Source organism: Anolis sagrei, chromosome 4, assembly GCF_037176765.1.
Source record: "Anolis sagrei isolate rAnoSag1 chromosome 4, rAnoSag1.mat, whole genome shotgun sequence".
Classification (NCBI taxonomy): domain Eukaryota; kingdom Metazoa; phylum Chordata; class Lepidosauria; order Squamata; family Dactyloidae; genus Anolis; species Anolis sagrei.
Window position 1 is genome coordinate 245,118,785 of NC_090024.1, and position 12,438 is coordinate 245,131,222.

Sequence of the window (12,438 nt, forward strand, 5' to 3'; positions counted from 1 at the left end):
AGGAATGCTGGGAGTTGCAATCCAAGAATAGGTAGAAAAGGATGAAAGAGGAAGGGAAAGAAAAGGTGGGGGAATGGAAGGGAAGAAAAAGAGAAAGGAAGAAAGAAAAAAGGGAAAGAAGGAAGGAAAGAGGGAGGGAAGGTTAGCCACAGCAATGCATGGTGGGTGCAGCAAGTAGTAGTAGTAGTAGTAGTAGTAGTAATAATAGTAGTAATAATAATAATAAAAAATCACACAGTCCTAGATGCTTGGGAAGTGTTCGACTTGTGATTTTGTGATACGAAATCCAGCATATATATCTCGTTTGCTGTGACATACTGTACATTAATGATAACAATAATAAAAATAATTGTTTGTTTGTCGTGTCAGGGCAACCAATCAATTATATTACATTTCTCACACAACAAAGAAAAACAAACAGACAAAATACAAATTTTGTGAGTTTGGTAGTTGATGAAATGTCTTTTGACCAGTATCTGGCCCCTTGGAGTGCTTCCGGTGTTGCTGCAAGAAGGTCCTCCATTGTGCATGTGGCAGGGCTCAGGTTGCATTGCAGAAGGTGGTCAGTGGTTTGCTCCTCTCCACATTTACATATCGAGGAGTCCACTTTGTGGCCCCATTTCTCAAGGTTGGCTCTGCATCTCGTGGTCTGTTCAGCGCCTTCCAAGTTGCCCAGTCTTCTGTGTGCCCAGGAGGGAGTCTCTCATTTGGTATCAGCCATTGATTGAGGTTCTGGGTTTGAGCCTGCCACTTTTGGACTCTCGCTTGCTGAGGTGTTCCAGCGAGTGTAGATCTTAGAAAACTATTTCTAGATTTAAGTCGTTGACATGCTGGCTGATACCCAAACAAGGGATGAGCTGGAGATGTCTCTGCCTTGGTCCTTTCACTATTGGCTGCTACTTCCCGGCGGATGTCAGGTGGTGCAATACCGGCTAAACGGTGTAATTTCTCCAGTGGTGTAGGGCGCAGACACCCCGTGATAATACGGCATGTCTCATTAAGAGCCACATCCACTGTTTTAGTGTGGTGAAATGTGTTCCACACTGGGCATGCGTACTCAGCAGCAGAGTAGCACAGCGCAAGGGCAGATGTCTTCACTGTATCTGGTTGTGGTCCCCAGGTTGTGCCAGTCAGCTTTCGTACGATATTGTTTCTAGCACCCACTTTTTGCTTGATATTCAGGCAGTGCTTCTTGTAGGTCAGAGCATGGTCCAGAATGACTCCCAGGTATTTGGGTGCGCTACAATGCTCCTTCCCAGGTGATCTTCAGAGGTCAGGACCATGCAAGGCCTTAAAGGTGAGTACCATCACTTTGAAAGTGATCCGGTGCTCAATTGGTAACCAATGCAGCTGTAGTAAGATTGGTGTTATGTGTCATCTCATCGGAATTCCCGCAAGAAGCCGAGCAGCTGCATTTTGCACCAACTTCAGCTTCTAGATCACCGACAGAGGAAAGCCAATGTAGAGGGCGTAACAGTAGTCTAGTCTTGAGATGACGGTGGCCTGGATCACCGTAGCTAGGTCATCCCTGGACAGGTCGGGGGCCAGCCGTCTAGCCTGCTGCAGGTGAAAGAAGGCAGTTCTGCTCACGGCGGAGACCTGGGCCTCCATCGTCAGCAGAGCGCCATCCAGGGTAGGCAGCTGGATATCCACACTGCCTCATAATATAGGTACCTAATTTTCTTACTTTACAGATGCAACCGTCTTTCAGGTTGCACAGGTCGACAACAAGCTACACAATTGGTCGGAAGCTCACTCCGACCCGGGCTGGTAGGTGGATAGATTGGTCAGGAGGGCTGCTGGGAGTAGCAGTCCAAGAATAGTAGAGAAGGAAGAAAAGGGAGAAAGAGGAAGCGGGAAAAAAGGTGGGAGGGGGAATGGAAAGGAAGAAGAAGAGAAGGAAGGAAGAAGAGAAAGAAAGAAAGAAAAAAGGGAAGGAAGGAAAGAGGCAGGGAAGGTTAGCCACAGGAACGCATGGTGGGTACAGCTAATAATAATAATAATAATAATAATAATAATAATAATAATAATATAATTAGATGTATTGTCGAAGGCTTTCATGGCCGGAATCACTGGGTTGTTGTAGGTTTTTCCGGGCTATATGACCATGTTCTGGAGGCAAGAAAAATTGCCTCCAGAACATGGCCATATAGCCCGGAAAAACCTACAACAACCCAATATCATTAGAACTGTCTGGATACAGTGATTGAAATCAGAGATGGTAACGTTGCAATACCCGAGGCGTAGTTGTGCTCTTATGGATCTTTCTCCTTTTCCACCCACAGAATGATGACCTGTGAAGAAGCGTAAGAGACGAGTGACCGGTCCGAGGCCATGGCCGTCTTTGACACCCCACAGGAGGCCTTTGGAGCCTTGCGTCCTGTCTGCGTCCAACTGACCAAAACACAGACGGTAGAGACAGTGGAGGAGCTGCAGGCCCAGCTTCGGAGGGTCAGCGACTCGGCCTTGCAGGAGCTGCAGGAGTACGTCCTCTTCCCGCTGAGGTTCGCCCTCAAGGCCCCGGGCCCCAAGCGGGAGCGCCTGGTCCAGAGCGTGGTGCAATGCATGGCCTTCCTGTTGTCTTCCACTTGCGTGAAGAAGCCCGACCTCCTCCTCGAACTCTTCTCCGAACTCTGCCTGTGCCTGGCCTCTCCGTCCGCCCCGAACCAAGTGGCCTCTTTGTCTGAGGAACTGAAGCACTCGGTGATCCAGGCCATCCTGGCTTTGCTGCATTCGGCGTATGGCGACGTGGTCATGTCCTTGTACCAGCCTTCCGCCCTTCCACACTTGGGCTTCTCTGTATCCTTGCTTCTATCCTTAGCGGAGCGGGAGAAAGCCAGGCACGTCAAGCTCGAAGCCTTGAAATGCCTGCAGGCTCTCCTTTTGCAGTGCGACTGCCAGGAGTTCCACAGACCTTTAGACGAGGAGGACAGGAGGCGCTGCGGGGACCTCTTTGCCTCTTTCCTCCCTGGGATCTCCATCTCTCTTTCCCAAATCATTACCGGAGATACAAAGCAAGGTCACGCAGTGGTCGTCTCGGCCCTGAGGGTCTTCTCTCGAGCAATCGCTTTGGTCATGGCGGACGAAGAGCTGAAACAAATCCCAGCAGAAGAGGAGAAGGAGGAGGTGAAGAAGAAGAAGCCAGCCTTGGAGGAGAGCAGGATATCCCAGCTTGTGGTGCACAGAGACCCCGAATGGAGCAAAAGCACCGCGGCCAAACTCTCCATCCTTATCAAGAAGGTGGTTGCTTCCGTGTCCGTCCATCCGCACTGGAAAGCGAGGAAGGAACTGGTTGAGATGGTTCGCCTCTTGATGTGGACGTGCAGCCATTCGTTGGCAGAATCTGTTGGTGAGCTTTTGAAGGCGTTGGTGAGCTTCGTAAACGATGAAAGATCCGAAATCCAGGATCAGAGCAACGAGGTCCTTAAGAACATCGCAGCTCAAGGGATGGTGGCCGACAACAGGCAGCTCACTGACGTTCTTGCAGAAGACCTTCATTCCTTGGCCACGGCTCTTCCTCGCTTAATGAACTCCCAGGATGACCAGGGCAAGATGTCAACCTTGAACCTACTGCTTGGCTATTTGAAGCTGCTGGGGCCCAAGGTGAGCACCGTCCTCAACTCGGCGTCCCATCTCCAGCGTCTCTCCAAAGCTTTAGTGCAAGTCCTGGAGCTGGATGTGAAAGACGTGAAGATCGTGGAGGAGAAGTGTCATGGCTCAGGAGGTCTGGAAGAACCAGCCAAGGATGGCGTCCAGAGGAAGTACTTCCGGTTCTTCACTGACGATCGGATCCTCCCTCTGCTTCAACACATCTGCCGGGTTCTTGGCTACTATGGGAACATCTATTTGCTTGTGGACCATTTCATGGATCTCTACGGAGAATCGGCTTTGTACCGAAAGCAGGCTGCCTTGGTGGTCAACCAACTGGTTGCCGGAGCTGCAGGGTTGGAAGTGCGTGCCCTCCAGGAACGGGAAACGGGACCGAGTGCCGAGGATCTCAAGGAAGTCGTAGCGTCCATTTTGGAAGAGTATGTGGACCAAGCAAACTGGCATCTGATCACCACCGTCGAGGTTGACGAGACCGATACTGAACCGGCTGTGAAATATTCAGGTCTTCTTGCCGTCGCCTCTGAACCGCACAGCCAAGCTCTTCCTCTGTCCGACCCGAAGCCAACCATCCATTCCATGAATAGCAACATCTGGCAAATCTGCATCCAGCTGGAAGGCATCGGCTGCTTTGCCCAAGCGCTCAAGAGGGATTTCCGCTTGCTGTTGCTTTCCGCTTTGTACCCAGTTCTGGAAAAGGCCGGAGACCCCATGCTGCTCATCGGCCAGGCGGCGAGAAGGACCTTGTCTGAGATCTGCTGTGCCTGTGGCTATGGGTCTGTCCCCGAATTGATCAACCAGAACGCGGACTACTTGGTGGATGGGATTTCCCTGCGCCTGCGACACGTAGCCCACGAGCCCCATGCCTTGCAGGTCTTGGAGGCCATGCTCCGGCACTCGGATGCCAACGTGCTGCCTTTGGTCCAGGACGTGTTCCAGGACATTCTGGCCAAGCTGGACCAGTGCCACACTGACCGGGTGTCGTCATTCCTTGGAGTCATGCACACACTGATGCAGATGCTAGGTAGCCGAGCACGGGGACTCTACATAAAGGTGGGGAGGGTGTGGATGTGTGTAGACCAGGCATGGACAAACTTGGGCCTTCCAGGTGTTTTGGACTTCAACTCCCACCATTCTTAACAGCCGGTAACGTATCAGTTTGAAAACATGGAAGTATGAGTAGATTAAGATGCACCGCTTCTGTGGGAAGGTAGCGGCACTCCATGCAGTCATGCTGGCTACATGACCTTAGAGATGTCTACGGACAACGCCAGCTCTTTGGTTTAGAAATGGATATGAGCAACAACCCCCAGAGTCAGACACAACTAGACTTAATGTCAGGAGGAGACCTTTACCTTTTACTCAGTAATAATAATAATAATAAAATTTATTTGTACCCCGCTACCATCTCCCCAAGGGATTCGGTGCGGCTTACATGAGGCCAAGCCCACTGTTGTGACTCAGAGCCCAAAGATTGTCCAACACAGCTAGTAAGGGGTTAACAAAGTCTTTAATAGGTCTTTAACAAAGCTAACAGAACTTAAACTGCAGTACCGATTAGCAACACAAAAGCCTTCAAGCACGTAAACAAACGGATATCCCAGAACTTAGTTTCTCAAAAAGGAAAACAGGAGCAAAACTGGAGATGGCAATAGCGTAGTCAAACAGTCTTAGGTCAAACACGGAGAAAGGCAGCAAACAAAGTCCAGAAGGCAAATGGCGTGGTCCAGAGACGTTCCGTAGTCAGGGGGCAAGACGAAGTCACTCATGTAGTCCAACCCAGAGTCGAGGCACACAAAGACATGATAGCTGTATTCCCAGGACCCAAACGGAGGTAAGGCAGCACAAAACACCCGATACAACGCTTTGTCCTCTGCAAATCTACCCATCCCAAAGCCCTCATTTTATCAGCAGTCGCTATCGCTGGATTGGCTCTCATCACTTACACCTGGATCATTATCCTCAGCTGTGGCCTCATTACCTTGCCAGCGCTGCCAACGTTGATCTTGTCCAGAATCCTCCCGAGAAGTACCTGCCTGCCATGTATCATGAAATGCCTCGAATTCATCACTAGATGTGGGCTGTGTGCATATGTCCTGAATTTCCCTAACCTGAGTCCAGTCCAGCCCCTCTTCCATATCCCCATCATTGGATCCCTGTTCATCCGAACTGCAATTGTCAGCTACGTCTTTAAGACGTTTGCTCATTACTTCTTCATCACTGTCAGTCTCACTGGCAAAATGTTTTACTCCCCTGTAATCCAGTTCCTCTAAGTCTTCGGGTCCAAACCCTGCAAAGTCCTCAGAATCACTGGGCGCCATAATAACATCCCGAATGCGTTTCAGCTGACGCTGTTCCTCCTCCAACTCTGCATTGCTCCTTCTCCTACACCCACTAGTAGGTACACTGCCAGGACGCTGAGTTACAACACCCACAGCACATTAGTAAACAAAGGCGATAACAAATAATCAATACAAACAGTTAAAATAAAACTCAAAAATAAAAATACACAATAAACAGTTACAGTAACAATAACATACAGCATTTAAAATCTATGCAATATTTGATCCACAAGTTCACAGCATTAAATCAAACTCCTTCACACATCAAAATTTTCTCTCACTGGGAAGCCCACATGTCGTGGTTGCTTGCTTAATTTACATTCCCTTTAATCAATCACCTTCTGCATTACTTCATCTCTACTGCAATCTATTTTTTATTGCTTACAGGTTCCATTCATTACTCTGTGATTTACTCAGAACTTAAGTTCTGCTTAATTACAATTAACTTTACAGTTATTAATCATTATACTTATAATTATTAGTTATTGTAATTGTAATTCATTACAATTAACTTTTCAATTAACTATTATTCTGCCAGGTACTATAACAAACTCTAACACACCTCATAGAAAAAGACTGCGTCAGTTGGAGAGACATCATAGTCCTCCTCTATTTTGCTTTGGTCAGAACTCACCTGGAATAGTAGCCCTGTGTCCAGTTCTGGGCACCAAAGCAGGGCTACCAAAATGACCACAGGTCTGGAAACATTGTGTTTGGGAAAAGAAGGGCAAGAGAAGAGACCGAGTCTTGCCTAAATATAGGAAAGTTTGGCACAGTGATTAGGAGTCAAGTTTGTTCTCTGCTGCTCCAGAGACTAGGAAACAGAGCAGTGGATTCAAATTGCAGGAAAATGTAAACATTAGGAATAATTTCCTGAGCATTATTGCTGTTCGAATGTGGATCTTCTGCCTTTCAGTGGAGGTTTAGAGTTTGGATGGCCATCTGTTGGGAGGGCTTTGATTGTGCCTTCCTGGATAGCCCTTGAGGTCTCTTCTCTTTAAAATGGAGATATCAGTTGCAAACCTGCCTGCTTTGGGCCTGGTTGAGGCCATCATAGAATCAAAGAGTTGGGAGAGACCTCGTGGGCCATCCAGTCCAACCCCATTCTGCTAAGAAGCAGGAATATTGCATTCAAATCACCCCTGACAGGTGGCCATCCAGCCTCTGTTTAAAAGCTTCCAGAGAAGGAGCCTCCACCACACTCCGGGGCAGAGAGTTCCACCGCTGAACGGCTCTCACAGTCAGGAAGTTCTTCCTCATGTTCAGATGGAATCCTAGTCTCCAGGGAAGCAGAGAACAAGCTTGCTCCCTCCTCCTCCCTGTGGCTTCCTCTCACATATTTATACATGGCTATCATATCTCCTCTCATCCTTCTCTTCTTCAGGCTAAATATGCCCAGCTCCTTAAGCCGCTCCTCATAGTGACCCCTTGATCATTTTAGTTGCCCTCCTCTGGACACATTCCAGCTTGTCAATGTCTCTCTTGAATTGTGGTGCCCAGAATGGACACAATATTCCAGGGGTGGTCTGACCAAGGAAGAATAGAGCATGGGGAGCATGACTTCCCTGGATCTAGACACTAGGCTCCTATTGATGCAGGCCAAAATCCCATTGGCTTTTTTTGCCACCACATCACATTGTTAGCTCATGTTTAACTTGTTGTCCACGAGGACTCCAAGATCTTTCCCTCCTCTCTGTTTACAGCTTCTTGGTCCAAAGTGGAGCCTCCAGCACTGAAGGCCAGGGAGCCAGAAGTTGGACCTTGGCTGGAGGCCACCCATCCACATGAGAAACCCCCCGCCCTGCAGCCCCCAACAGCAATGGAAATGGAGGAGTTTTTCCAGGAACATGTCAAGCAGAAGCGGGTTGCAGAGGGTGACCTCTCTGAGTCAGAGGATGAGGAGCAAGGTCAGTAATGCCTCAAAGCTTCCCAGTCTATGGTTGGGCGTAAGGCTGTATGTCCTGCATGCTAATGAATCCACAGTAAAACTAATGGAGCTGCCCTTCAACCATCACCTTTTGCAAATAGGATTTTGTGCATTTTGTGGTGCTTGATCAACTCACACACAGCCTTGCCAGAGAAATAAAATATGCCACGTAGATAATCAATAAAGAACAAGTAGTTTACTCTTCGTAGTTCAGAAGAACATATGTACAATGCGATCAAGTTATATCAACTCACATGATGTCCCTATATGAGAGATTTAAAATTGTCTTTCTTTGTCCATGTGAATAAACATGGAGGGGGGCAGAAGACAGTTCCACCTTGTTTCCTGTGTTATTCTAATAATATAATATAATGTATATACATATAATATTCATCCTAGTTATATGTCACCTGGTCATGCCCAGTATTTCAAAATTTTAATTATTGCATTTGGCCCTGCCATAGGTTTTTAACGCATCGTGGTGTTATTATTACTGTTTATTGCTTTGTTTATGAGTTTATTTATTGTCTGTATTGCTGTGTTGTTTTTATTGATGTATTTGGGCTCGGCCTCTTGTAAGCCGCACCGAGTCCTCCAGGAGATGGTAGCGGGGTATAAATAAAGGTTTATTATTATTATTATTATTATTATTATTATTATTATATAATGTAATGCAGTAGTTCTCAACCTGGGGGTCGGGACCCCTGTGGGGGTTGCAAGGGGGTGTCAAGGGTCACCAAAGAGCATCAGAAAACACAGTATTTTCTGTTGGTCATGGGGGTTCTGTGTGGGAAGTTTGGACAATTCTATCGTTGGTGGGGTTCAGAATGCTCTTTGATTGTAGGTGAACTATAAATTCTAGTAACTACAACTCCCAAATGTCAAGGTCTATTTTCCCCAAACTCCTTCTGTGTTTATATTTGGGCATATTGCGTATTCGTGCCAAGTTTGGTCCAGATCCATCATTTTTTGAGTCCACAGTGCTCTCTAGATGTAGGTGAACTACAATTCCAAAATTCAAGGTCAATGCCCACCAAACCCTTTCAGTATTTTCTGGTGGTCATGGGAGTTCGGTGTGCCACGTTGGGTTCAATTCCATCGTTGGCGGAGTTCAGAATGCTCTTTGATTGTAGGTGAACCCTAATATATCCCAGCAACTACAACTCGTACCAATATTCAAATTTGGGTGTATTGGGTATTTGTGCCAAATTTGGTCCAGTGCATGAAAATACATCCTGCATATCAGATATTTACATTAGAATTCATAACAGCAGCAAAATTACAGTTATGAAGTAGCAACAAAAATAATTGTATAGTTGGGGGTCACCATAACATGAGGAACTGTATTAAGTGGTCGTGGCATTAGGAAGGTTGAGAAACACTGGTGTAATGCAATATAATACTACTAATAATAATATGTTATTATGATAAATACTTATATTACATGTAATATTACTAATAATATTACAATATAATGGTATATTTAATTTTAGTTTGTTAATATGTTGGGTTGTATACATTTTGTTATTATGGATGTATCGTTGTTGTCTTCGGACATTGAATGTTTGCCTTTTATGTTTGAATCCGTCCTGAGTTCCTCTGGGGAGATAGAGCAGAATATAATTAAATTATTATTATCATCATCATTATTGTAGTACAATATAGTAATATTTAATACTGATATTGTAGTATGCTAATAATATAATATATTGTATTCATATATATCTTGTAAACTGCTCTGATGGGGAGTTTTCCTGGGAAACTAGATTAGGCCTGAGAACAGAGTGAGTTTAAAAAAAAACAGACTAACTAGATATTCTCACAGAATCCGTGAGAAGACCCTCGAAGTCCAGGTGTGTTCGGCATGATGTCATGGGTGTCTGGATGGGCTTAAATTAAGTAGTCTGGCTTCAAGCCCCTCAGAGGCGACAATGTTGCTAAAGAATGATTTTCCTGTCTTGGCTCTCAAGTTTATGATTGAAGTTTCCTGTTCTGCCTCATGTCTTTTATTTATTATTTATTTACATTATTTATATCCCGCCCATATCAGCCCGCAGGCGACTCCTGTAAGGGTTTGCCTTGAAAGAAGCTCCTGTTTTCTGGTTTATGGATTCATGTTTGAATAATGCTGTGGTTTCTGGTTCTCTTGACTTTATGTACTTTGCCATTTTTGCCATTATTACTATTTTGTATTTCCTATTATTGGATTACTCAACCTTCACTCATCCAATGTTTTGTATTATCCAACACAACCTGCCTCCCCCCTGGATCCACAGCTATTTCAACACATCGCGATGTTTTGGTGCTACATTCATAAATACAGTAATTACCACATCACATTTCGTGCATTAAACTGCTTTTTCTGTCGATTTGTTATTAAACATGTTTTGGTGCTTAATTTGTAAAATCATAACGTAATATGACTTTTAATTGGCTTTTCTTTAATCCCTCCTTATTATCAATCATTTTCACTTATCCAATATTCCACCAGCCTGTTTATGTTGGATAAGCGAGACTCTACTGTATTTTGTATTTTCTATTCTACTATCCCTTGTACCTGCTTTCCATAATGAACATTTTAGATAGTATTACCGGACTCTGGTGCGGTGCTGGGTGAAAAAGTGTTTCAGTGCTAGAGTGCAACAGTGGGCTTAAAACTAGACATAAGTGGTGCAGTTCAGCAAGAGAAGCCCTTTCCTTGGAAGGTGACCGGTGGCCACAGTGGTCAGCCCTCTGCCCTTTTTTAATTTCATAGAATTGCCGCCGCCGGATGCCGAGTTTGAGGCCCGTGAGGAGCAGAGCCGGTTGCCGCTTCGTGCCCAGACGGCCAAAGACATCATGGAGAGATGCATCCACTTACTCTCCGGGAAGAGCCTCCGCGTCCGACTGAAGGTACTCGCTGGAGCAAATCATAGAATTATAGAATTGGAAGGGACCCCCAAAGACCATCCAGTCCAACCCCATTCCGCCAGGTAGGAAGACACCATCCAAGCCCTCCTGACAGATGGCCACCTAGCATCTGTTCATAGAGTAATAAATGGGGTTCATAGACTAATATTTGTGTTTGTTAATTTTGTTTGTATGTTTTCCCATTTTATTTATCTACTAGCTGTACCCTGCCAGGCGTTGCTGTGGCCCAGTCTGGTGATCATAAAGTAATGAGAAAGTGTTGGTTTCTTTGTTGGTTTCTTTGTCAGTGTTGATGTGGAGAGTGTCTGGTTTGCCTAGTCTGGAACATGCAATATATCATTGTCCTTCTTTAGGGGTCCCTTCCAAATCTTTGATACTGCATCTGTCATATGCGTATATATGTGTCTGTGGGAATGGCTGGATGGCCCTTTGTCAGGAGGACTTTGATTATGTTTTCTTGCCCTAGTGAAGGGAGTTGGACTGGATTGCCTTAATGCAGCATTTTTCAACCTCAGAAGTCAAGACCCGGGGGGGGGGGGAGGGTCATCAGGGGTCTTGAAGGGTCACCAAAGACCACCAGAAAACACAGAATTTTCTGTTGGTCATGGGGGTTCTGTGTGGGAAGTTTGGCCCAATTCCATCGGTGGGGTCTGGAATGCTCTTTGATTATAGGTAAACTATAAATCCCAGTTACTACAACTCCCAAATGTCAAGATCTATTTTCCCCAAACTCCATCTGTGTTCACATTTGAGCATATTGAGTATTCCTGTCAAGCTTGGTCCAGATCCATCATTGTCTGAGTCCACAGTGTTCTCTGGATGGAGGTGAACTACAATTCCAGAATTCAAGGTCAGTGCCCACCAAACCCTTTCAGTATTTCCTGTTGGTCATGGGAGTTCTGTATGCCAAGTTTGGTTCAAATCCATTGTTGGTGGAGTTCAGAATGCTCTTTGATTATAGGTGAACTATAAATCCCAGCAATTATGACAAAATCATAATTTTTAAAGTGATGGTCACTCCTTGTATAGTGAGACATTTTGTTGCCAGGTTTGGTGCGATTTCGTTCATTGGTTCTTTTGTTTTTAAGGTACTCATTATGCACAGAGCATTATATAGATAGATAGATAGATAGATAGATAGATAGATAGATAGATAGATAGATAGATAGATAGATAGATAGATACAGATATAAATATAAATATAAATATAAATAAAAATGTAATGTTCATTTGTGAGATTAACAGAACTCAAAAACCACTGGGGGAATTGACACCACATTTGGACACAAGACACCTATCAACCCAATGTATGTCCTTCACTCAAATATTTTATTATTTATTTATTTCACAGTTTTGTATACCGAGCTTCTCAACCTCGTCGAGGGACTCAGCCCGGTTTACAGCCATAAAAACATATACATTCATTAAAATATCATATATCACAAAATACACATTAACTTTAAAATACACTAAATATAAAACTACAGTGGTCAGTCGTCCTAATAAGATGGATCTATATCCACTTCCATCCAGAGTCCTATGGTGGTGTCTCATTCCTCGAAGGCCTGACTCAACAGCCACGTCTTCACCCGTTTCCTAAATGTTAGAATGGATTGCTTTTGTCATTTGGGAGTTGTAGTCGCTGGGATTTGT

The 12,438-nt window shown here is 45.2% G+C and overlaps 1 protein-coding gene across 2 annotated transcripts in view; it reads left to right on the forward strand.

The window, feature by feature from the left end:
- The window catches only part of TTI1 (TELO2 interacting protein 1), a 53,169-nt gene that overhangs the window by 1,199 nt on the left and 39,532 nt on the right, over positions 1-12,438 (forward strand). For both annotated transcript variants that reach the window (XM_060771812.2, XM_067468296.1), the window contains exons 2-4: positions 2,286-4,630; positions 7,652-7,855; positions 10,631-10,767. In XM_060771812.2, coding sequence (XP_060627795.2) covers positions 2,335-4,630; positions 7,652-7,855; positions 10,631-10,767 — 2,637 coding nt within the window. In that variant the 5' untranslated portion in view covers positions 2,286-2,334. The remainder of the gene's footprint in view (positions 1-2,285; positions 4,631-7,651; positions 7,856-10,630; positions 10,768-12,438) is intronic.